This window comes from Eschrichtius robustus, chromosome 3 (assembly GCF_028021215.1).
Source record: "Eschrichtius robustus isolate mEscRob2 chromosome 3, mEscRob2.pri, whole genome shotgun sequence".
Lineage (NCBI taxonomy): Eukaryota > Metazoa > Chordata > Mammalia > Artiodactyla > Eschrichtiidae > Eschrichtius > Eschrichtius robustus.
In genome coordinates, this window is record NC_090826.1 from 189,073,821 (window position 1) to 189,099,581 (window position 25,761).

At 56.7% G+C, this 25,761-nt stretch overlaps 1 protein-coding gene across 4 annotated transcripts in view; it reads left to right on the plus strand.

Annotated features, from left to right (window-relative positions):
* The window catches only part of PPP1R12B (protein phosphatase 1 regulatory subunit 12B), a 195,630-nt gene extending 170,619 nt beyond the window's left edge, over positions 1–25,011 (plus strand). The window contains exons 19-25 of one of the 4 annotated variants that reach the window (XM_068541907.1): positions 6,631–6,647; positions 10,406–10,535; positions 11,400–11,504; positions 12,820–12,922; positions 14,662–14,712; positions 15,352–15,402; positions 23,333–25,011. In XM_068541907.1, the coding sequence (XP_068398008.1) occupies positions 6,631–6,647; positions 10,406–10,535; positions 11,400–11,504; positions 12,820–12,922; positions 14,662–14,712; positions 15,352–15,402; positions 23,333–23,769 (894 nt within the window). In that variant the 3' untranslated portion in view covers positions 23,770–25,011. Of the gene's footprint in view, positions 1–6,630; positions 6,648–10,405; positions 10,536–11,399; positions 11,505–12,819; positions 12,923–14,658; positions 14,713–15,351; positions 15,403–23,332 lie in introns of those variants that run through there. The other 3 variants (XM_068541908.1, XM_068541909.1, XM_068541910.1) reach the window with 3 other exon arrangements.
* Positions 25,012–25,761: the final 750 nt, after the last annotated feature.

Below are 25,761 nucleotides of genomic sequence, written 5' to 3' on the forward strand. Positions count from 1 at the left end.
GAGCAGCTCGTTGTCCTTGGTCACCGTCACCTGCCGTGTGCAATCTGCCTGGAGAAGACGCCGCAGTCTGCAAGTGTGTTTACGGATCATAGGGGTTTACAGATGACCTTTAAACACAAAGAGCTTGCCTTGGATATTTCAGGGAAACTTCAGTACGTTCAGTTATTTCCTTCTACAATAAGTACATTTTGTGAGTTCCCAAAAAAATCTAGAAATTCTTCAGAAGCTGGGAATATCCATAAAGAAAAGGTACAGGCCTGCATAGAAAATAAGAGCTGTAGAATTCCAGTAATGTTTGGGCAGTGTGATCTATAGATATAGCAAAAGATGGGTCTCTTTCTACCATTTGAAGTAGAATGAGATGGACCAGAATACGTGCAGTAACATTCAATCATCTTGTTTCTACGTCCAGTATTAAATTGGTAGGGTCGTCACAATCTGGCAGTGAGGTTTTTCAGAAATATTTACAGTGTAAACGGGACCAGAAGTACTGTATTTCTTGACTTTCCTGGGTTTTTTTTTTCCCCATATGTATAAAGTACTTGGTAAAGACAAATCAAGGGGTAAACTAAGATGAAGTTAGGTGTAACCTAATACCTTTAATACTGTTAGAATTTGGCCTGGAAGCATCCTCCGGCACACGCAGCTGCTCGGTGGGTGCACGCTTCCCCAGCGTCAGTCGTGCTTTCAGCATTGTTCTGATTCAGAATGTCTGTAATCACCCAACTGCAGCCGACTGGCCGTGTACTGTGGATATTTCTTACTCTGAGGATGTTATAGGTAAACTAGACCATGTCTTTTTAAAGCGGGACTTTCTAAAGTGGCTCGTTTAGATGTCCTGGCCTGGGCTCCAGGGCCCGTATATGTGGTGAGGTGGTTCTCCCTCGACCGTGTCATGGGCATCACCGACCGTATGAGAGGTGGGCCTGATCCAGTCACCAGCCCTAAACACAGAGGGCTTTCTTGGCTGATGGCAGAGGAGTGTGGAAAGGAGCCCCCGTGTCACTGTGTGAAGGGGGGAAGGACACGGGGGCCCCCAGGAGCAGGGGCAGCCCCGGCGGCCACAGGCAGGCAGGGGTTCTCCCCCGAGCCTCCAGGTGAGAGCCCAGCCAGCAGACACCCGGTTCTGCCCGTGAGAGCCTGAGCAGGGCGCAGCCAAGCCGATGGTGGGCAGCAGCAAGAGAAAATGAATACAGTTGGAAGTCTGATGATATTAAGGGAATACTCATGTCTTAGGTACAGGGAAAAGCACCTAATGCAGGCCTCAGCATCACGGTCCCCTACTGTCACATCTCTGCGTACATCGTGAAAGTCTTTATTCCCCCCACCCCCACTCCTGCCCCCACGTGTATCTCCAAATTGTTCAGGATCCCCAGGTACATTACTGGAACAATACAGACTCAGAAAGATCCTTTTCAGAGCTGGAGCCTACTAGGCTGCCCTTCCAAGTTTCCCGAGAGCCCCGATCGTTTGGGTTATGAGGGTGCCCTTCCCTGCAGGCAGAAGGCTAGGAAGCCCGAGTCTGTCTGAGACGGGTACAGGGAAGGATTCTCAAACTCAAAACGTCGTAGAATGATTGTCCCCCGAGCTCAGGTAGCGGCCAGGTCTGCGGCGGGTCCTCGCTGCAGCCACACCCACGCTCCTCAGAGCTCGGGCACCCCGGGGCAGCGCCGACGGCCCCTGCTCGGGCCTCTCCAGGGAACGCGGAAGTGAAGTAGGAGGTTTACCAGGAGGCTTTCCCATCGCTGCGGGGTCAGGCCCATTTTGGTCTTGGTGTGGACACGTGACGCGGTTCGTTCCTTTCCCTTGGGCCCAGCTTCCAGAGCTAAGATTTTATTTTAAACTTGGTCAGAAGAGTTTGGTTTTAATTATCTGCCTTCCTGAACTCCCGATAACTTCACGTTAAAAGCTTTCGTGGGGGGTTTCCTAGCCAGTCTCTGGTGTTCTGAGAACTCTCCACATTTCACAAATCAAAACCAGCCCTGTTCCCGTCCCTTCCCAGGATTTCCATCTGAATTCATGGTGCTCTTCGCTCTGTTCTTTTATTAGAAACAGGCCCCAACCAATGAGATTGTTATGGGAGAATTCAGGAGGTATGAAAGGAAGGAGCCTGCTTCTTGGTTTTGGAGCATTTTTTAAATTATGGTGCGTCTGGCTCGTCTTTCTTTTTACTTTCTGTTTTCTGTGTTCGCCTTGGTTTCTAAAGTCTCTGCTGCTGCAGGCCCCATTCACAATGTCTACGGCCCCCAGTTGGGCCATAAAAGCTGTGAAAGTAATTCCTTCTCTGAGCCGTTTGCCTCTAGCTTAGACACACCAGAGAGCCCGGCCTCAGCGGCCATCAGGCGTTTGTGTTCAGTGGCAGCAGAGCAGCAGTCTTCACGCGGAAGTTCCTCCTGAGACGTCCTGGCTAGAGCACATGCCACGGGACGGGACGTTGGTCTTATCCTGTAGGCTGCGTAGAAGGCTCGGGCCTCTCCTGACATAACGGTGTCACCATGGGCAGATGAGCCGTCAGACCCGGCTCGAGAGTGGAGTGAGAGCCGCTGCTCCACGTCCACGGGGGGAGCTTGCAGGGAGAGAGGGGCCGTTCCCAGAACACAGGCGAGGGGAACCCCGCTCCTGGCCTCCATAGGGCGCAGATTGGCTGGGGCCCCGGGCCCTGTGTTCCGGGGCTTCTCCTCAGTCGCTGCCGACGGGGCTGACTCTCAGGCTCCCTCTGGAGGGTCTTCGATGTCCTTCCGCAGCCTCTGACGCTGTCCTTTACTGCCCCCCGCCCCGGCGAGACCACGTAGGCAAGCCCGCACTGCCCCGCCCCTGCTCTCCGGACCCACTCCGTGCTTGCCCTGCGGGGACGGGGTCAGCTCTTTAGACTGAGACACAGTGTCCGGGTGACGGTGAACTGTGCCCAGTCTGAGTGACGGGAGGAGGAAGTTAAGTCTCCACCAGTGCAGCCACTCGGCTCCTTTTACCCAAGAAACCCAAACTTCCTCTCCCTAAATCTAACCAGTGTTTGTTCGTCAAACACCAGATTATCTAGGATATCAAGAAACCAAGCAAAACAATAGTTTCTGGAAGTATGATCTAAATACCAAAGCCATTTTATCAGAAGCTGGGGCTTGAGTCCCAGGTCCCGTACACTTTTAACCCACTTGCCCTCTGGCCTCTAAGAGCTGTCTTCTGAGAAGGCTAATTTCTGTTACGATGAGAACACCATCTCCTCCAGAAATCCCAGGTGTCTTCCTTCTTTGAAATGATCTTGTTTGCTTTATGGCAACCATGCTACCTCTATGACCCCAAATCTTGTTTTCTGAGACTCCCACTCTTCTCTGAGGAGTTAGGTCACCTTCTCGGGACGTGGCTAAGGCGAGTCTTTGAAGGCAATGATAAAAAGCCCGAGGGTTCCAGAGGGCTCCAAGAGTTGGGGGGAGGGGGGGCGGGGGGGGGGGAGTGCTAGAAGGATGGGGGGGCGGGCTTGGAGGGAGCCCTGTTTCCTCTGACACCCGGATCAGGTGACAGTCTACTCGTCACCACACCTGATGAAAGTTCATCCCAAAGAACTTGATAACACGCATCTTACATGCCTGAAAAGTACAACAAACAACAGACTGTGCTATTTGCTTTCAGTTACCCCTGGCAGGTAGAAATAGGAGTGCCGCTCTTGGGCAGCCCCCGTAGGACACACCGCCCTCCAGGCTGGCCTCCGGGGAGGGCGTGCCTGGGACTGCCGGGACCCCGTGGGCTTCTTCTGATTGCTGCGTGGCAGTGCTAACCTATTTTCTGTGTCTTTAAGTTTTTGCCTGTATGTATCTTGCATCAGCTTCCTCAGTGGAGGCCACTCAGTGTCACCGCATGCGACGGCTGCCCTGTGTCTGAGAACTTGGGCTGGTGCGACGACAGGGCGTCAGCGGCTCCGCAGTACTTCCAGGCCATCCCGAGTGGGAAGGGTTAGTTACCCGGCGCTCTGACAGGAGTCGGTCAGTGGAGATGAGTCGCATGCTTTGATACTACAAAATGGCTCAGACTGAGGCCTGGGAGAAGCCGAATTTCCCTGCCTTATTGAAAGGAGGAACTTTCTTCACTAGAGAGGCAACTGCCAGCGTCTGCACAGCAGACTGAAAGCTGGAGATGTAGTAAAATCTCACCCCACAAATCACGTTCTTAACAGGGAGGATGTTACAACACCCTCAAGTGAGATCCCACAGTTTGGGCACCACCGAGTCGGTAAACAGACGCGTCTGTCGGTCACGTGGTCAGGCCCCCGTCTGCGCGCTGGGCACAGGTGTGCTTGGGATTCTGTGGGAGAAGACGACCAAGGCGTGGGGCAAGCTGGCGAGGTTGTAAAGGGGTCGTTCGCCGTGCCTGGGGGAGGGCGTGGCTCACAGAGGCTCTCCCATGAGGGCGATGGAGCGTGAGAAAGGCCATTCTGCCCAGAAGCCGCGAGAGAGTGGACGGTCGGCGCCTGTGAGCTCAGTCCCCCAGGCCCGCCCTGCCCCGGTCTCCCAGGTCCTGAGTTAACTTGCTGCTCTAACCAGCAGCAGCCGGTGTGGTGCGTTTACAGCTGCGAAGTGAGGGGGAGCTGGCAGGGCGTTGAGTCGTCACGGGTCTAGATGTCAGAACAGAGACCGGTGCCCAGGCCCAGCCGATGCTGAGGCCGGCAGGCCCCTTCCCGAAGCCTGAGCTGTTGGCTGGGTGTTTGGTGAGCAGTGCAGGCCCTGAGGGCGTCACTGGGAGTGAGCCGGTGGCCAGGCCGCAGGGAGACCTTGAACGTGTGTGTGTGTGCGCGCGTTTCCCGGGCATCATCTTCTCGTCCACTTCTGTCGGGAAGCGGCCCCCGGACTCGGCACTGTTCTCTGTCGCCCCTCCTCCCCGTCTGCCCCGCGCTGCTCTCACACAGCTTCTGGCGCACAGCTTCTCTGCTGCCCCTCCTCGGGGCCTCCCCTACGGGCCCTGCTCTCAGCGGGCCTTCAGTTCGGTAGGGCCCCTGGCGTTGCCTGGGACGGAGTTCGGCCTCAGTTACTCACGTGTCTGGGGCGTGTCCCATTGGGCAGTCCCCCTGGGCTGTGAATGCCCCCCGCGTCCCCCGGGCACCACCAAGGCCAGCTCTCAGCACAGAGCTGGCAGGTGGGCATGGCCACCGGGGAAACCTCAGCGCCACTGAGCACACTGGAAGCGTTTTATATATTAAGTAATTCTTGAGACGTGGCTAAAGTTTAGTTTCTTTTTTGACACAGGTCTTCAAGTCAGAGAAAAACAACCCTTAGTTAATGTTGGTAAAAGCAGTGGTTGATAGTATGGGATATTATAAATGTGAGACAGGAGAATTCCTGAATCCCAGACTCACACGTTTTAGGGTGCCCGACTCCAGTGTAGGAGAACGTTACAGATACAGCGCACGGTCTCTTACCGATTCCTCCACCTCAGGTGGGACACGTCTTCACCTTAAAAAGCCCATGGTTAAGTGGTGCTTAACCTGGGCTGCATGATGGGTCACCTGGGGGACTTTTTACAATTTGTGGAAGAAGGCCCAGCTCTAGGCCTATGGAGAGAGAACCTCCCAGACGGAGGTTAGGCTGAGGACGTTTTGGAAAAGCCCACGAGAGAATTGATGCATGGAAGCCCCGGTTCGAGACAGAAGTCCACGGGGAAAAGCCACCTTGCAGTGAGGTTGCCTGGTCGGTCCCTCCAGCCAGCAGTGCTGGTGCTCTGCCCCCCTGGACGGCTTCAGGGCGCGGTATGTGGGGCCGTCACATGGTGTGACCTTCCGCAGAGCAGTGTCCCCAGGCGACGCCCAGACGAGCAGGGGTTCGCTGCTCCTGCTTAGATAATCGGGCCTGGTTTCTCGTCTTCCTTCTTTTGTCTGCCCTTGAGGATTTTGTTATGCTTTAACACCTCAAAGGAGGAAAAAAAAATACATTTAAATCAATTGAGGTTTTTTTTTGGCCTCAGTTCTTTTTATAAAAAAGTGGAGATAGCGGGTAAAGGTCATCTGTGATTAAAAATAAATGTAAAACAGGCATAATCATTGTTGTTTGCAGCAGCTGTAGGTAACCATAGGTAACCGAGCTCAGAGGTCAAATCTGTAAACTCCTTTCTTCTGAGATCTCAGTACTTTGTCACTCTTTTCGTTTTTTTTACCACCATCCTAGGGACGGGGGTGGGCCTTTCCCCCCGCCCCCGCTCTCCTCTCCCTTCACTAGGGACCTGGGAGGAAGTGGGGACCGTCCTGACCTTCACAGCCATGGATACCGTGTTCACACGGGCAGGGCCCGAGGGTGTGAGTGGAGGGAGATGGGTAGAATGGACGCTGAGACCCAGAGAGGCAGCCTGTCACACAGGCCCAGGCAGTCCTGGGACACAGGACGGCTTGGTAGGTGGCAGGGCGGGTGATCATTTCACACGTTGCTGGACTCCAGTTTAATGAGATGTGCTCCCAAAGCCTCAAGTCTCGCAAGTTGTGGGCACAGGCGTGGGCGCTTAGCCGAGGAGCCTTTTCTTACACTGTGAGGCTGCACCCCTGTCTTCAGCCGTGAAGCTGAGACGTCTGATTTGAAGAGAACATTTGTAAACGGAAATAATAAATGTCAGTCCCTTGCTAATGCTGATTTTTTTGTTTGTCTCTTCTTTCTCCAGCATGAACGACTTTCTAGGTAAGACCTTGCCTGCCTCACACTCGTGAGTAGACGCATGTGTGGTTGCACGCGGCTTTGCCTAGTCTAACAGCCTCTCTCCATCCTCCCGTCTCGTTTCCACTGCCCCACAGTCACAAGTGGCTCCCTTCGGCCCCCGCACAGGCCCCTCTGTCCAGTCACGCTGCATCCCACCTCCATGTTGGTTCCCCAAGCACCGTGCCCGCTCCCCCCAGCCAGGGCTAGGGAGACATTAGTGTCCTCACCTTCGAGTAGCGTACAGATGACTGGACAGACAGTCTCAAGGCCAGGATGGAAGTACAGAAGGGCACTCAGGGCAGAGGAGAGGCCAACCTGACCGGCTGGTTCAGGGAACCTGACACTGTTCCCTGTACCCACGTGGGGCCCAGGAATAGTTTATCCAGTGAACCAAAGACCTGTTTTGCAATTGCTGAAAAGTTAAGCATATCAGAGTTTGGGGAATGATCCTCTGTAATTTTTCACCTAGTACCTAAGGGTACAAAATTGGTCTTCCTGAAGAATACAATAAAATAATAGAGACTGGGACTTCCGTGGTGGCGCAGTGGTTAAGAATCCTCCTGCCAATGCAGGGGACACAGGTTCAAGCCCTGGTCTGGGAAGATCGCACATGCTGCGGAGCAACTAAGCCCGTGCGCCACAACTACTGAGCCTGCGCTCTAGAGCCCACGAGCCACAACTACTGAGCTCGTGTGCCACAACTACTGAGCCTGCCTTCTAGAGCCCGTGAGCCACAACTACTGAGCCTGCCTTCTAGAGCCCGTGAGCCACAGCTACTGAGCCCGTGCTCTAGAGCCCGCGTGCCACAACTACTGAGCCTGCACTCTAGAGCCCGTGAGCCACAGCTACTGAGCCTGCGCGCCTAGAGCCCGTGAGCCACAGCTACTGAGCCTGCCTTCTAGAGCCCGTGAGCCACAGCTACTGAGCCCGCGCTCTAGAGCCCGCGTGCCACAACTACTGAGCCTGCACTCTAGAGCCCGTGAGCCACAACTACTGCAGCGAAGAGTAGCCCCTGCTCGCTGCAACTAGGGAAAAGCTCGGGTTCAGCAACAAAGACCCAAGGCAGCAAAAAAATTAATTAAATTAATTAATTAAAATAATAGAGAATGTGGAGCCAGAGTTTGAATCTCTCATTTTCCACTGTTCCTCTGACGACGAAATTAAGAAGAGATTGGGAAGATGTCGTTACAGGATACCATAGGGCAAATGAGTTTCATAATTTGTTTAATAATTGAGTTGGTTCTACCTTATTAATGTATTTTAAAATTTACAAACTTGCGTGTATTCTTCCTTTGCTTGCCCTCTCACCAAGCACCAGCTTAGAATAAATGTAATTTCCAACTAACCCAGCAGAAAATTCGTTTTGCAAAATCGGTGCAGAGTGGCATTTTGCTATAGTTAATTTCTTGTAAACTCTGTTACATTATAATGGCCATTTGTGAAAATAAATTTCCCTGCAGACTTCAAAATATGCTATAAAACTGTAGCAATTAAAACAGTGTGAGATTCTAGAACACAGTCGACAGCCCCCAAAAGTCATGTATGACTTTCCAACGCAGTGGGGAAAGAATCATTCTAATAACATAAAATTTAAAATCTCTGCTATTAAAAGAGACAAAAAGTAAAGTGGGGCAAAACATTTTTTGCAACCTACGTTAGATAGTTTTAAAAGCCCCAGTATATGTAGGATGCCCCTGCAATATAATGAGGCAAAGATTAACAAAGGCTATGAATAGGCCCTTCAAAAACTAAGGTAAATAATCAAAGATATTGAACCTCCGTAATGATTTTAAAGCATTAAAATTAACAACAATAAGATATTTCTCCTATTGGATTGAGAAGCTTTAAACCTCTGTAGAGGGCAGTATGGTAACATATATATCTGCATTTAAAATATTATTTACCTCTTGACCATACAGTTCCACTGCTAAGATTTTATCCTAAGAAAATAACAAATACACTAAGATTTACAGGCAAGTCTCATTGTAGCATTATTTATGGTAGCTAAAAAATTTAAAACAATATGTGTCTATCAATAGAGGATTAAACTCTCATACAGCCATACAGTGGAAGGCTACGCAGTCTTTTTTTTTTTTAATGAGGCAGTTGTGTTTTTCCTTACATGGTGAGATGCCTGCAGTCGTGAGTGCGTAGGTGTAGGGGAGAGGAGGGGGAGTCGGACCACAGAAGGTATTCTCTGGTTTTATTTACAGAAATATTTATTTTGACATCCATGTTTAACATCCTGCAAGGATATGAACTGAACTGTTGGTAGAGATTGTTCCTTGGGCAGGACCGTGGGGTGACTTTCGCTTTCTATTTTAGACACTTTAGTTCCAGTGCTTAAACTGTTCAACACGCATGTATTGCTTTTGCAATCAGGAAAGTCAATTAAGAGATTTCTATTTACAAAAGATTTTTTGTTTTGTTTTTATTTTATTTTATTTATTTATTTATTTATTTATTTATTTATTTATTTATTTATTTATTTTTGGCTGTGCTGGGTCTTCGTTTCTGTGCGAGGGCTTCCTCTAGTTGCGGCAAGCGGGGGCCACTCTTCATCGCGGTGCGCGGGCCTCTCACTGTCACGGCCTCTCTTGTTCCGGGGCACAGGCTCCAGACGCGCAGGCTCAGCAGTTGTGGCTCACGGGCCTAGTTGCTCCGTGGCATGTGGGATCCTCCCAGACCAGGGCTCGAACCCGTGTCCCCTGCATTGGCAGGCAGATTCTCAACCAGTGTGCCACCAGGGAAGCCCTACAAAAGATTTTTTAACTATAAGAAGGAGAAGAATGTGGTAGAAAATGTTGTAGGACTGAGCATCTCTGTGAGGAAAAGGCAGCCCTTGGTGTCATCAGCAGCTTTGCCCCCCACCCCTGCTCTGCCTCTTCTGGTACCTAGTCCACCCACCCCCACCCCCACCCCCACCCCCGTGTGGCCCCCGCAGGACAGGAACGTGGGCGGAAGCTCCACAGCCGGGACTCTTCACACCGCCCCGGTTCAGGGGTAGAGCCCTGGAGGACTGGTCTGCACGTGGCCCTTCCGTGGGCCGCCTTTTAGCTTGGGAAGAGCAAAGTCCCAGAAAAATAGGAACCAGTGTGAAGGATCAGGGTGAGAGTCGTCCGTCCACTTAAGCAGGAGGTCAGCTGAGAGGCCCTTCCACTCATGGACCAGTCAGTACTGGAACAAAGCCACCGTCCGCCCCAAAAGTGCAGTTGCTACGAGACATGAAGTCCTGTCACAGGCGTGGCGTCCAGAGGAGAGGGTGGAACGCGAGCTGTCCCGGCACCGGGAGGCGCCTCCCGACACCTCTGGGGGTCCAGCCGGCCTGCTGAGCCCCGGTTGCCATCCTCACCCACCCCTGCTTGCAGCTCCAGGCCCATGTGTTTCTGGCTCGTTGGCACTTCGTTGGAATCATTTTCTAAGAGCCACTGAGATCCCAGAAACTTCTGCGTTTAAAAGCACGCTCTTGAGGGAAGCTGTTCGGCCCTAAGCTAACTTGAGAAGCTCTGCGATTGCCGTCGGCACACAGCCACACCACCGACCTCCCGAGTCAGCTCCGTCCTGGCTGGGTGCTGGCCTCCTTCCCCGAGCAGTGCCCTCGGCAGGCGGGGAGGCCGGGGCCTGTTCTGGCCAGAGCCCTCAAGCGCCTCTTAGGAGAGGTGCCCACTGCCCTTAAGCATCACCTCCCGCCACCTTTTCCTTCTCGGAAGCCACTTGTACCTTTCCTGTGTCTCCCACAGGTTGGAACTGGGAGGCAGTGACGCCAGCAGCGAGCGGGCCTCGGCCAGAGCCCGCCGGGAGGCCCGCGAGGCCCGCCTGGCCACCCTGAGCAGCCGCGCGGGGGAGGACAGCAGCAGGGACTACAGAAAGGTGGGGGCTCCCGGGTCCCCCCCACTCGACCCTCCCGCCTCTTCCTTGCTGAGAGGCGGGAGGGAAGGTGCTGCAGCGACAGATGCTAACGGCCAGCACGTTTACCCCTCTCAACCAGCTGAATGAAGACCCCCTTCACGTATTGCTTTCAGTGCAGTAAAAATGCACCTGAATCAGATATTTAGAGGTGTAGGAAAAAGTACGGGTTAAGAATTGTGGAAAGGGAAATAAGAGTAATGCTGGTTGCCTGGGCCCAGAGAATCACTTGATGGACTCTGATATTTTTAACAAACACGTGCTTTTAATGAGGGCCTGTGAACATCAACCAGATACTTCTTGGCAATGGTAAATAATAACAGTCTGGTTTTGGGGGGTTTCCGTCATTTTGCGGTTCGTTTCCTTTGGTTCTTGAGGGAGAGAACCCAGCTCCAGGGGCCGGCTCAAAAACCTTCCCTTTCAAGTGCTTGAGATGCCAGGAAAAAACTTTTTTCGTTAAGAAAATGTTTGTTTGGTTGAACAGAACTTGGCTAAAACGGATACACAGGAGGGCGGCTCCAAAAGGAAGCCTCCTTTGTGTGGGAACCGCGTCTTTAAGCCACGTGACTGCCCTCCCTGCTGGAGGTAGTGGACGGACTTCCCCGCCCCACCCCTACCTCCTGGGGGTTAACACCCCCACCCCTACCTCCTGGGGGTTGACACTGTTGACAGTGGAGCATTATTCTTTGTGTTCAGCACCTAGGACCTCACGGTTCCAGCAGCAGGAGAGCCAGAGCCCTTGGCTGAACATCCTGTGTCCCTGGGCCCTTCTGTCTTCCTGCTCCGCCCACAGGGTGGGGACCTGACTCCCTCTTCTCCCTCCCCCAGCTCTACGAGAGCGCCCTGACCGAAAACCAGAAACTGAAGACAAAACTTCGGGAGGCCCAGCTCGAGCTGGCAGACGTGAAATCCAAGCTTGAGAAGATGGCCCAGGTGAGGAGGGGGAGGGGGGAGGGGGCGAGGTAGTCAGGTCAGCCCTCCTCAGAGATTTCGTTTGGGTGGGGTTCAAACCACATTGAAATTAAAATTGGAAATTGATGGTCCAGTGGACCATTCCTGGCGCCCGAGTGCTAGTAATTTACTCTTACGGGTTATCTGCTCATTTCTTAGCGGAGAGTGTGGACCAGCGTCAGGGCTTGGTCTTGGGCAGTGTGTGCCTCCTGCCTTGTCGGTCGTGGTTTGGTCACAGCAAACCCAGGATGAAGGTGTCGTTGGGACGTTGGGTTCTGTCCTGCAGCACCTGTGACAGAACAAGGAGCCAGATAAAGCTCTTCCTCTCGCTGCCAGGCCTGGTTTAATTAGTGACACATAGCGGGTGGTGCATCCATCACCAGGGAGATAGACCCTCACTGAAGGCTGGCGCGAGCCCTGTCTTGGGTTATTGCTGGGTCAGCAGGAAGCCGCCTGGAGGCCTGGGGATGAGAATTTGGACTGTTGCTGGGAAGCTCAGATGAAGACCAGAGCTGGCTGTCGATTCTGCCCCAGGGTGGGATCCAAAAGCAGAGACGAAAACGCTGGGATCGACGACAGTGAGCATGTGGGGCTCGGGGCAGTGCCCTCCCAACACCCCCGGGCAGGCAGGGGTGCTGGCACTCGAGGGGCCGCGCTTTCCTGAAGGGCTCGGCCAGCGCAGAGCGGGCCTGTCCTGGGAGCTGCCCGTCATTGTCATCGTGGAAGGGCCCCGCGTGGTTGCCGGCAGCCGGGGCCAACTTAGTCCTGAACCGGCACGGGCTGACTGTGCTGGTCTCGGCGGCGGGGCATCCTGCAAGCAGCCACGGCCCCGCCCACCCCCGCTCCCTCCTCTGCAGAAGCCCCAACAGTGCATCCTTTGAGCTTTGGGGTCTCGGCTTTGGAGTCGTGAGCCAGGGACACTGATTGCACAGAGGGCGTTGAAAATAAACTCAGCCTTTTAGTCGCTGGGGAAGAGCATTGACTTTCTAGCCAACTGCTCTGCTGGGTGTGTTGGAATTGGAATATACTGAGTTTTGCCAAATACAAGTTACTGAAATTCCGAAGAAACGGTGGTGCTACAAACCAAGCCTCTGCTCTTTACCAATATTGGACTGTTGGCAGGACAGTGGAGGGGAGGCCTGTCGACCCCACACATCCGTGTGCAAACAGGTACCACGTGCACACACGGCGTGTTCCCATGAGAGGTCCACCCTAACTCTGAGGGGTTAGGGTTAAAACAGAGCAAAACAAAATTAGTTCTTTGTCGAAGTGAACTAGTTGAGTTCTCTTTGTGTAGGTGAACCAAGTAGTGAAATCGGCACAGCTTCTACGCTGCTCAGGCTTAGGGAAGAGAGGCCTGTGGTGCAGACAGGCCGCGGCTGTGACCTTCAGAGCAGACGGTGAGAGCCCAGGACAGGAGCCAGAAATCCCAATTTACTGCCAGTTCTGGCTAGTCCTTAATTTTTTGAAAAGGAAACCTCCTCGGTAAGACCAGCGTAATTTCTGTACTTATTAAATGTTTCCATGCCTGGTACTAGGCATAAAAGTAGTCACTCTGTCGTCATTAACTGTCTATTGACTGTAAGAAATTCTGCCCAAAAGGGACTCAGGGGTCATTTCCCTGCCCTGTTTAAGAGTCATTCCCTAAAGCCGTTTTCTACTTTGTAGCTGTGGCGGCTAAATGTTTTCAGCCCCGCTGCAAAAATTATCTTAAAAGTAGACGATGATCCAGAATCAAGTTCTAATCTTAGCTGGAAGCCCAGTGTATAAAACAGTAGAAGTTCTGTTCAAAGCAGGGCAGATCCCATGAATGGACCCCTGAGAGGCTCTGGCAGCCCGTCCTCCTTGAAAATCACAGCCTCGGTCGGCCCCCAAAACAGAAGGAGCAGAGTGGGAAGGGGTCGCTCAGAAGAGCGCCTGGCGCTCAGGCTCATACAGGAGAAAAGGCACTTTCATTTCCTCTGGGCCTGAGATTCCAGAAAGAGGGGAGGGGCGGTGAGCTGGGAGAAGATGGTTGGCCTTGACGTGTGTGTGTGTGTGTGTGTGTGTGTGTGTGTGTGTGTGTTTATATATGTGTATGTATGTATTGTGTGGTCTGTGTGTATGGTGTATGTGTATATGTATTGTGAGGGGTGTGTATGGATGTGGGTGTGGGTGTATATATATGTAGTGTGTGTGTGGTGTGTGTGTATGTGGTGAATGTATATGTGTATAAATATGTATTGTGTGTGTGTGGTGTGTATATATATAGTATGTATATGTGGTGTGTGTATTTGTGTTTGTATGTGTTGTGTGTGTATGTATTGTGTGTGTGTTGTGTATGTGTGTGTATGTGTGTGTGGTGTGTATATGTATTGTGTGTCTGTGTGTATATGTTGTGTGTGAAGGGTGTGTATGTGGTGTGTATATATATGTTTTGTGTGTGTGTGGTGTGTATATGTATTGTGTGTGTGTATATATATTATGTGTGTATGTGTGGTGTGTATGTGTGTGTGGTGTGTGTATATATATTATGTGTGTATGTGTGGTGTGTATATAATGTGTGTATGTGTGGTGTGTGTGTGTGGTGTGTATATATGTGTGTGTGTGTGTGGTGTGTATATGTATTTGTGTGTGTGTGGTGTATATATATATTATATGTGTATGTGTGGTGTGTATATGTGTGTATGTGTGTGTGTGTGGTGTGTATGTGTATTGTGTGTATGTGTTGTGTATATATATGTTTTGTGTGTGTGTGGTGTATATGTATTGTGTCTGTGTGTGTGTATATGTTGTGTGTGAAGGGGGTGTGTGTATATGTATTGTGCGTGTATGTGGTGTGTGTATATATATTATGTGTGTATGTGTGGTGTGTATGTGTGTGTGTGTGGTGTGTATATATGTTGTGTGTGTATGTGGGGGGTGGTGTGTCTGGTAACGCCTTTGCACTTGTGACCATGTTACACTTCTGGGAGCCCTGCTGCCGCCTCCACGCCCGGCGGGGGTTCTGTGAACTCGGAAGGGCGGCGACTTCGTCTCTGTGACATCAGGACCCGTGGGTTGGGCCACATGTCTGGGCGTCCGGTGGGGCTGGACTAGACGGGCTCTCTGGCCCTGAGACGCTCCAGTAACAATGTGTTCCTTCCGTTTGCACCAGCAGAAACAAGACAAGACGGCCGACCGGTCGTCGGTGCTGGAGATGGAGAAGCGGGTGCGTGTGCGTGGGGGGGAGGACACCGTCAGAAGGAGGCGGGAGCCTGCACGTCCCATCCCAGGGGGCGCCTTGTTCTCTCTGCCTGACTGGACAGCAGTTTGGTCGCTGGTGCTTCGACCTCCTCAGAGCTCAGGGCGGGAGGGTCCTCAGGGGGCCGTCCGCGTCGCCCTGGGAAAGCGGAACCGCACAGGCTCGCCTGCCACGGCGTGTAGCCCAGGCCTCTGGACCCTTCCCGTCCCTTTGGACAGAAGGGGAGCTTCAGCAGGACCCTCTGCCCCAGGTTGAGGTCTTAGGACTCCAACCCTAAGAGCAGACAGTCTGCTGGCTCTGACCGAGGTGGGGCGGCTCTGGGTCAGCTGCTGACCCCTCCTGACCACACTCAGAGTATCTTTCTGGGGGCTGACATTCTCGGGTTGGGAAAACTCAGATTTATTGATGAACCCTAGCTTTGACTCGACTCTGGGCGTATAATGGGCTCCCATCTCCCCTGATTGTGTTTAATTTGGAAAGCAGCTGAGTTTTAAGTTTTATTCCCATGGCTCTGGGGTCCGGATAAGTCGGGGGTGGGGTGGGGGGCAGGGTTTTGACTCCTTTCCAAATCTGTCCGACGTTCAGCAGTTTCGTTGTGTTGAACAGGAGAGGCGAGCCTTGGAGCGGAAGATGTCGGAGATGGAGGAGGAGATGAAGGTATGGAGAGGCGCGCTTGCCGTGTGCCTGCACCCAGGCCTGCGGGGCGGGTCACGGGCCGCTCGTGAGGGATGCGGGCGTGGAGAGGACGAGGTGAGCCTGTGCGCGGCCCCTACCCTGGCTCTCGGCTCACCCGGCGCCCCTGGGGCCCCTCACAGCCTCTCTGGGGACAGACATGGCCTTCGGTGTAAGGGGATGTCGTCCAGCAGGCTGGAGGCAGACCTGAGCGGAACGCGTAAGGTTTTCTCAGCAGCAGCTTCAGCCCGAGGGAGGGACGGGTGACGCCGGGTTCCCAGCTCCTGGCCCCGGGGGAGAGCCTGGGAAGTGGGAGCCGGGAAGGCACGCAGGTGGAGCCGCTCCTCCGTGGAGGGCAGGCTGATTCTCCTGTTGGTCTCCTGCCCCGCCCCTGCCCCTGGAATATTCAGCCACGTCGCCCTCCCCGGGACCTGTGGCCACCACGCCCTCCGTCAGCCCTCGGTGGACGGTCACCATCGGGGCAGCGAGTCCTGGGAGCCGCACTCGCGCTGCCCAGGGGAGGGGGAGACGGAAGGAGCTGTGGGAGTGCGTGGGACCCGGGCCTTGGGGCTGCAGCGCGTGGGGCCGCGCCACGGTGCCCGGGTGCCGCTTGGCTGCTTTCCTCTCTTGGTGGATCTTCACCCGTGAAACACGTGCCTCTGGCTCCCGGGAGTGTGAGCAGAGCCCTCAGGCCAGAAGCCCTCTGGGAGAGACGTTTATTGCTCCCATGGCCTGAGAAGGTTGGTTCTTTACTGAAAAAAGTTGCTCAGGGCTCAACAAGGTCAAACGCCCGGAATCCTGTTGGTCTGCGTGGCTGCTGCACGAGGGAGGGGCAAGCCCTGTGCGCGCTCCACGCGCGCCATCCCGGACGCGCCGGGACGCCCGCACGCAGTGCCACGCAGTGCCGCCTGCGTCTCGAGAACAGCCAGGAGCAAAAATAGCTGCTGGTTGCTTCTCCAGCTGCTGGTTTCTCCAGACCCACCTCACCTGCCGCTCAGAGCACATTCGCAGGCTCAGCAGGTCTGAATGGCAGGTCCACGGCTCACGGTCGTTCAGGGGCTTCTCCATTTTTGAAGCCCTTGCGTTATACTATCTGTTGGCAGCTAACAGGATGCTCATTAAGAAATGGCCCAGACGCTGATCAGGAGCGTAGATAAGGCCCGAGCCGTTGCCTTGTAGGGTCCTTGAGGGCCCAGGCCGCCTCGTACCCTCCAGCCGGGAGGCACTTTCTTTCTCATCCATTCAGCCCCACACGAGGGCCGGATCGCAAGCCGAAGGAGAGCAGCTGGGTTCCCCCCCCCACCCCCGATTTCCGCTTTGAGTACAGACGCGCCAGGCACCCTTGGGGCCATGGGCTGGGGCAGGTGCGTCTTTCTCTCTGTCTCATCAGCCTCTCGGGCTGAGATTTCATGAACGAGGTCGTGAGTCCTTTTCTTTCCTCGATGGAGATGAGGTACACGGAAGCTCATGCCCCGCTCAGCCCTGGGTCGTGTGCCGGCCCACCTCAAATTCAGGCGGAGCCTGGCCATGACCATCTAGGCCCCAGACCAGTAGGTATACTGATTGAAAGCCAATCTTCTTTCAGTTAAAAAATTTCTTCATGAGTCAGCTGCCCTTGCTCTGCAGTGCCAGTCGCAGACCCCTGGGGGAGAAGCTCCTGCCGGCTCAGCCCTGAGCACGTTCGCTCAGCTCGCAGCCCGGCCAAGTGAGCAGGCAGCCCCGCTCCACCCAGGGACTGGGGGGGACGTGCCAGCCGCCCGCCAGCCGACCTTAGGGTGTTTGCGCCTGGGCCCTCTTTGGGGACAGAGACTTCAGACGTACAGACTCAAGCATCGTCAAATTGGTGTCCTGGCCTGCAGGGGGCTCAGGGGATGCTTGGTCAGCTTTCAGGCTCTTCACGCGGACAGCAGTCTGTGGGGACATGCGTGTACGCTCGGTAGCCAGCCAGCAGTACAGGAAACTGGTCACACCCGGGGCCCAGTTGAGCTGAGGGCGAGTGGACCCTGTTCAGTTTATACAGATGCTCAGATCCTCCGGTCGTGGTCCACAGGGAGCAGGGGGTGACCTCCAGTGAACGCTGAGGAGTCCGGGGGAGCTCAGGGACAGAAAGGGACTCAGGCCTGTTCGCCGACTCTGGGAACCGTGAGATGGGCTCGCCCGCGGGGTGTGCGGCTCCGTGGTGGCGACGCAGGCTGCGCCTTTCTGGTCTTTACTTGGGAAGGTAGGCGTTTATGGACTCTCCCCAGGAGAAGCGCACGCGGGCTGGGCTGGAGCGGGGTTGCGTGCCAGCCTCTCCGGGTGTGCAGGTCAGCATGCCTGCGTCAGGCCAGAGAGCTTTCCCATGGCGGCCTCCTCCCCTTCCCCCAGGCCCTCGCATGGGAGGAGCCTGGCAGCCAATCCGCCATGAGATTGCTCTTGGATTCTTCGTTTTCCTTGCCCTGGCAGCCTCCCCGGCCACCCTGCTCTGTGCCCTCCCACCGCCTCCCCACCATGCCTTGTTCTCAGCCTCGCGCCTACGGCAGCTTCCTGCCTTTATGGCCACATTCTTCCCCCTCAACCTGCCTGTGCTCACAGGTTCACAGGAATCGTCCTCATAGTTTATCGTTATCCCCCAGGAGGCAAGGACCACTTCATGTAAGGACCATGACTGCATTCAAAGCTTTGGTCCCGCGTCAACCCCAAAGAAGGGTGAGAGCCAGGGACTCTCCGTTGGTTCTTAAATTGGGTCCCGCAGGCTGCACCGGGGCCCCCTCTGTCCTCTCCCGGCCGCTCCAGGCTGCTCAGAACTGTGTGGCTGACCTCCTTTTCCCAAGGTGGCGATTCTCCCTCTGTGGGGAGAGAGATGCAGCCGTTTGTCTCTGCTTGTTTTTCCTTTTCACTGTTTTCATCTTCATGCTGCCTTGCATTTTCTTGCTTCTTTCACTCCCAAACAGCTATACCTCCTCCCGTCTTTCATTTCTGTCCTTCTGTCCACGTGGGCAGGAGAGACTTCCTCTGGTGCCCGGCGACCTGTCTGTAGTCACCGCAGCCCACAGGATTGTCATCTCCGTCTGTGAAGCCCCGTTCGCATGACAAAACCGCGTTCTCTCTCCCAGAGCTGGTGGCCTCAGGGCCAGGGTCAGGGAACTCTTAGGAAGGACTAGTGACAGGAAGCAGGCCTGGATAGGACTCCGTTTATTGCCGGCTTTAGATCCTTCGTGGGACACAGGGATCGGGAAGAATGGCTTTGGGCGGGTTGTTCTGTTCCATGTGCAACACGGACACATGCTAACAGCTGGACTGGCAAGGGTATCGGTCACCGGTCCATTTTCGTTGGGCACGACGCCCTCCACCTTTGTGCAGAGCTGTGATTCCACGGCGGAGGCTGTCTGTGGCAGCTTTAAGTAGCTCCCAGCCTCTTTGTGACCCGGGCAGAGACAGTATAGTCTGCCATGGGTTCGCTGGTGCATACCCTCCCGGAGCAGGTGGGGGCAGGCGGGCAGTTCTTGATCCTGGAACAGGCGTCCGGGCAGCAGAGGAGGCCTGGTGATGGTGCTTCCAGGAAAGGTAGAGGGCCTTCTGTAGGTGCGCCTCCCACAGAAAACACTTCAACAACGGGCCCTCTCTTCTTTGCCTCGTTCCATTGTTTAAAATGAAAAATAAATGAGGTAATAGAAAGACGCAGAAAGAAAACAAGTGGGAGTAGGGGGCCAAGCGTGGGGGGAGGAGAAGAGGAGGGGAGAGCAGGGCAGCAGCTGGACTTGGGAGAAGCTCCGGGCGCCCTGGGCCGGCCCCGCCTCCGCACAGCCAGGCCTCGGCCCCGCCCCCCGCCCCCCGCCCCCCCCCCACCCCCCCACACACCATTCCTCTGGCCTCTCTCCTTTCTTGCATGCGAACTAAAAACAGATACAGAACGTCAACGTGATTTCTTTGTCCCACTTTTCTCTCCTCTGGTCCGTCTTGTCTCTGTCTGCCTGTCTGTCCCTCGTGTCTCACTCTGCAGAACCTCCACCAGCTAAAACAGATTCAGACCTTGAAGCAGATGAACGAGCAGCTGCAGGCTGAGAACAGGGCCCTGACCCGGGTTGTGGCCAGACTCTCGGAGGCCATCGAGGGCTCGGACCCCCAGGGGCTCTAGTCCTGCCCCCTCCTCCCCTCCTCCACTCCAGGCACGTTCCCTCTTGTTGTTGGTCCCGGGCTCTGCGCTCGCCCACCAGAGCCTGCACGCAGGTTCCTGTGAAGGGTGGTGGTCTGCAGACGCGGCATGGGCCGTGACGACCCAGGGCCGGGGCCTGGCCTGGGCTGCCGTCGGTTTGGTGAGACTCTTCCCCTTGAGACGGAGCGCGGGTCACTCAGCCAGACGGGTCCACGCCTACCTGTGCGTGGACACGCACACGTTTCTGGGGGGAGGTCAGGGTCTCGGTCAACAGCAATCCACGTGCAACCTGGTCCCTGGAGCAGTCGGGCTGCGCCTGGGGTGACGGTGACCAAGGGCAGGGGCCACACGTTCCAGACACCTGGGGGCTTGAACACATTTGTGCCAGGCGCCCCTCAGAGGCAAAGTCCTGGGTGTCTGTTCAGAGCTCCCCTGCTGGTTCTGTTGCGCAGCTGGGCTGAGAACCGCGGCCCCAGGGCCTGACCAGAACCAGCGCTTGGGGGGGCACTGACCCAGCCCCGCTCCGCCCACCCCCTGCTGGGTCTTTGCATCCTCCCTTCTTGGTGGGTGTTACCCTCCTCCCTGTCACGGATCTGGGCCTGGGGATGTGCCCTCCCACGGCCAAACCCCCAGCCCCACTGCCAGCGGGGGGCTTGCAGAGGAGGCGGCAGGTGAGCGGGGGCTCGTCTTCCCCTGAGAACCAGGAAATGCATCTTCTGAACTTGACGCCTCTCCCTGGTTGTGGGTCTGAAGACAGGCTCGCAGATGGCTCACTTTCCCACCGTGGCAGCGTGCGGGGTCCTCACTGCTGAGCGGTTTCACTCTCTGAAATGAGATTTTAATTTCCAGCAACAATCGAATGAGTCCTGACCCAGGCCTGTTCTTTCTGCCTGTTTGCTGTGTCTTCGGGGTCAGTAGCTGGCAACTAGTACCCACTAGATCTGAAGCACCCGAATTACTGTCGGGCGGAGCTGATACCCTGCTGGAGACGCTGGGACACAGAAGCTTGAGAGGGAGGTGGCCCGCGGCCCCGAGCAGCCTGCCAGCCCCCCTCGTGAAAGCGCATCAGGGCCAAGCGCAACGCCAGGAGATGAGCCAGCTTTGACCTGGGGCGAACGGGGGGCCCCCAAAAGATGGCCCAGTCTTCTCGGTTTCCCTCCTGGTGCGGGCGAGCATGGGGTCAGGAGGGGCTGGTGACCCTGGAGATGGCTGTCGCCTGTGAAGGCCTGTACTGAGCACTGTACTCGCTCTTTCTCATTTATTCCCCGTAACAGTCCCTTTTCTTACGGAAAAAACCGAGTCACAGAAGAAGTAACTCGCCCGAGGTCACTCGGAGGGTACGGGGCGGGCAGACCAAGGACGTCAGGCTCCGGGCCAGCCGCGCACCCACCGCCTGGCGGCCCTGGTGTCGGGGGAGGGGGCAGCCCGCGGCCCCTCAGTGCCGACTCCCCAGCAGGGCCACGCAGAGAGGCCCGCCCGGGTCACGGGGAAACCAACAAGACGCGTGGGGATTCCGTGGGGTCAGGTTCCAGCATCCACGAGCGCCGTCTTCCTGGAGCCGGGCCGTTGTGTGCACATCGCCGTGTCTGCGGGCCCTTGAGAGGCGGGCGTCGCTCAGAGACCACGCGGCTTCAGACCCGGGCCTTCGCCACCCAGCCCTTTCCAGAAGGAGCCTGCCGTCCCCGCCGACGGGCGCTCGGGAGGGCCGGCCTGCCCCCGGTTTGGGGGTCTCGCGGGGCTGCTGCAGCGTCGGGACCCCCCGCCCGCATGCTCCTCACCCAGGGTTGGAAGAGGTGACGCTGGAGAAGAGGCGCTTTGTTTTATTTGTCTTTCACGTCAAACTGAGGCAGACCGGGCACTTAGAAACGAGGAAGCCGTGCAAGCTCCCCGTGCGCGGCGCTTCCACGGGCGTCCTGCGTAGTCGTCCCGTGCCTCACGTGTGGCTCCAAGAAGCCCCTCTGCTTCCTCCTCTCCCTCCTGAGCCCGGCTTCCCCACGGTTCCTCCGCGCCCCTCTCTTCCTTCCTGACGCTCCCTGGAGCTGGCCGCAGGAGCTCAGGCAGCTGGGAAAGTGCCTTGGCCAAGTTTTTCCCAAAGAATTGAGTCTCAATGTGGAGAGAAGTCTCCAAGGCTTGAGGACGCGTTTGTACGTGTTTTTAAAGGGGAGTGGTTCAGATCCGACCTGACGAGCTGCCAGCGGTGACACACGGCCTGTCCCCACATAGAGCTTCTTCCCACCCGGGGCTCCCGTCGTGGGAACACGGCCTGAGAGTCTCGCTGGCGCCCAGGCTGCCGGCCCCCGGGGTGCCCTGGGAGGGCACATGGCAGGGGAAGCGGAGGGAGGCCACGCCGGCGGGCTGCTGCGAGCCTCTTGGCTTGAGTGTCTGGGCAATTGAGGCCAAGGGGTGGAGGCAGAAGAGGGAGGCCAGCCAGGCTCCGCGACGGTGTCAGGTCGGAGGTCAGAGGACAGGCCTGCTCTGGTATTTCCTGGATTAACGCCCTCTAACACTGCATGCGGTCCCAGCTGTGGCCCCCATGGAGCCCCTGCTTTGTGAGGGACGAGGGCGGGGATGGGCTTCTTTAGATACAAAATGGAAAGCCAGAGAGGAGAGCGGTGTGCCTCAAGCGGCACAGCTCACGGATGACGAGTTCCGGCTTCTGGACCCGCGACCACGTCTGCAGGGAAGTGAGCTCTGGAGTCAGTGTCTGCCTCCCGTGAGGAGCAGCGCCGTGCTGCACTGGTGCTGTTGGCCTCGGGCCCTCGTTTGTGGACCTGGGGATGGCTGCATCACAGACCCTGAGGCCGCCCTGACGCTCCGAATGTTCTCTGTTCCCTCGATACCAGTGCCTCGCGCGTCTGTGGTCCGTGCCCACGAGGTTAAGTCTCCCTCTGCAACTTAACCTGCATCTTCCATAAGAGGCTGAGGGAGCAGTTCCATTCTTCATGGGGATCTGACTGACCCCTGAGTGCTAACAGCAGAGCCAGAACTGGAATTAGCCCTGGGAACGCGGGGGGCCTGGAGGTTTGAATGACCAACCCGAGGACACTCGCCCTGGACAGATGTGGGTGTGGATTTTTGTCGCCTTCATGGTGAAGAAGTGCTTTCCCTCTGACCTGACTCTCCTGCCGCCGGCAAGGCTCACACACCAGCCATGCCCTCACTGGGACCCGTCGGGGCTGTCAGACGCCCCGCACTTGCCCAGCCTGGGCTCGGGGCCGCTGCTCCCTCGCTTCACGAGTTGTGTGACACAGTGTGATGGTCCGGGGAGGCCAGGCTGGGAGAACAGACGTCTCCACCCCCACCTCCCACAGCAGAGCCCCAGCCCCCTTTGGGCACTCACGGGCTCCTGGGGGTTGGGGGTTGACTGTGGACATGTGCTGCGGCCAACGGGGACCTCAGTGGGTTGCGTCACACGGCACCAGAAGCAAGACCCTAAGTTGTCTTGGGGGTGTGACGGGAAAGTCGAGCTGTGCCCCCCACCACGCGTTCCCGCCTTCCTTCCCTTCACCCTATCACCTCTTCTGACCCTTCCCTGTGTCCCCAGCACACATGGCGCTGCCCTGGTTTCTCTGGACCAGAGGTGAGTTCCGGGGAGGAAACCCTGGAACAGTTACTCGTTCAGGAGAAGGAGAGGGTGGCGCACGGGGAAGGGGCTGTTTCTGCCGTGTGCGCGGAGGGGCTGTGGCCCCGAGCGGTACCGTCACCAGCCCGTGAGCAGGAAGATGGGCGTTTGGTCGCCGTCACCGGCCGGACTGACTCGCCTTTCCCTTCCGCCCGCAGGTCCTGACGGAACTGAAATCCGACAACCAGAGGCTGAAGGACGAGAACGGCGCCCTCATCAGGGTCATCAGCAAGCTGTCCAAGTAGACCAGGCGCTGGCTACCCGGGAAGGCGCCGGGCCCCGCCTCTCCCCCGCCGGCGCCCGCCAGCCAAGAGGAGCCAGAAGGACCTTTCTCTGGCCGTCGTCCAGTTGCCGCCTCCGCACCCTCAGTGTCCCCTCCTCCGGCCCCTGCCCCTGGGTTTCAGACAGTTCTCATCCGATCCCTCAACCGACAGAGCCGCCTGGTGGAGGTCTCGGGGTCACCAGGCCAGCCGTGGACCTGGCTGCCGGGCCGCTGGTCCACGTAGCGCTTGGTCCGGGCCCCAGCCCTGCTGCCACCGCCATGCGCTCTGGCGTGGGACACACAAGGGGAGGCCTCTGGAGCTGCCGCCACTAGATCCAAGTTGACAGTGACTCCACGTCGGGGTGCCTGCTTGTCCTTGCCTCTCAGGAACTGACTTTTCTCTAACTCCCGCCGGTGGCGGTGGAATTTTTTCTACCAGCAACCCAGTGGCACCCTGACTGGTCTTAACGCCCGTTCCCTCCGTGTCTGGCCCTCTCCCCAGGGCTCGGGTGACCTGGCTTGCCCTTTCCCTTTCTGCCCTTTTACTTTCCTTCCTCCATCCACCCCGGGGCACGTGCCCTGGGGGGTAGGCGCTGGGACAGAGCACCGACCCCAGCGGTGTGCCCGGGCAGCGGTACCGCCAGCCTCTCCCTGGCCAAGCCGGGCCGGGCTCAGCTCCCCCTCGTCCTCCCCACGCAGCGTTTCTCTGCTAGAACCCCCGCCTGCCCCACCTCCCTTTGACCTCGTCTCCTCTCCTGAAGAGAAGTGGCGCCGCTGTGAGGAGGCGTGGGGGGCGTCTGAGGCCCCCACCCCTCACGCCTTGTGCTGTGAGCGTGGTGGGCTTGATGGCGTCGGGGGCGTGTTCAGGGGAGAGACGATGGTTTGCTCAGAAGCCAGCAGGAGGAGTGAGTCTGGACTCGGAGTGGCGAGACCCGGTGGCCAAGGCTGTGTCCCAGGGACCCCACCCCGCGGTCAGGGAGCCTCTGGCGGCTGTGCCTTGATCGCTCGAAAGCCGGGCAGCTTGGATGAGAGTTGAGGTCTTCCTGAGGGTCCCCCTGTAACATGACAGCCCTGCCGCACCTGCGGTTGGGGACCCCCAAGGTGCTGATGCTCCCCTGGGCCTGGAAGTCGGTCCCCACGTGCCCTGCTTTTCCCACCTGCCCCGTCTTGGCTATCCTTCTCCGGACGAAAACCTGGACAGGTGGCTCCCTTGGTCCAGCACAGAATTAGGTCATGAGTTCTTGATGATGCCCAGTATCAACACTTAAGTGTTTGCTTTTCGTAGGCGCTTTATCCCTCGGCTGGTTTGAGCGTGCAGGTCACTTTGGGGTTGCCGGAGACATTCAGTGTGTAGCGGTCCGTTCTCAACATACGCTACCTCTGCCTGGTTTCGCTTTCTTTCCAGCCCCTTCCATGGCCCTCAGAAATGTCACACACTCTTTAACCCAGAGCCATGATCAAGGTCCCAGTTCAGGATAGAAGATACGTCTCCCGGGACAAAACGCCTTTCTCAGAGTTTGCAAACTCTTCCATGTCCAGCCATTTCCTGCGAGGAGCGACGCCTGTGGGGGGGATTTGTGTCGTCGGGGCTGGAGGGGGGGGCGGGGGGGATGCTGAGTCAGAGTGAAGCTTCATATCTTCCGCTGTAGCGTTTCCTTTGTTCTGGGGGAGGGGACCGGGCACGAGGCCTTGGCCCTGACCCTGACCCTGACTCTCCGGCACACCCGGGGTGCTGGGCCAGGGCTGGCGTCAGCTGCCACCTCTTTCTCAGGAAAAGGGAACTGAATTATTAGGACGTCACCTGGACTCTCTTGCGTCAGGCAGAGGGGCCGCAGCACGCCCTCCGCTCCGTCTGTGCCTTTCGGGGGCGCGGGCGGCTCTCGGAGCCCGGTCGGGCTGTGTCCCGCACCTCCCTCCAGCCCTTCGGCGTCAGGCCTCTCCACTCAGGAAGCCAGGCTCTGTGGCTGGAGCCTGTGGTGTGGACCATCCTGTGATCTCAGGCGCGCTCTCTTACGCAACTAACTCTGTGAGACAGACTCTGAATCTGGTCTCTTTCCAGGCTGTGCTGGTCCGTGAGGTGATGGCCAGGGGCCTCCTCGCTGCCTCTGGGGTTCCGCCCTGTCACCGTGGTGCCTGAATGGGTGGTCAGCGCTGGGGGGAGGGCCTCGTCGTCCTTGGCCAGCGGTTTTCTGGACAGGCTGCACGTCTGGGAGTGACAACCAGCCTCTGAGAGTCTGGGTCTCTGGCTGAAGCCTCACTGCTTCGCCCCCTCGTGCCTGAGGCCCCAGGCCTGGCCTTGGAAGGGTCTGAAGGAAGGGTGAGGCC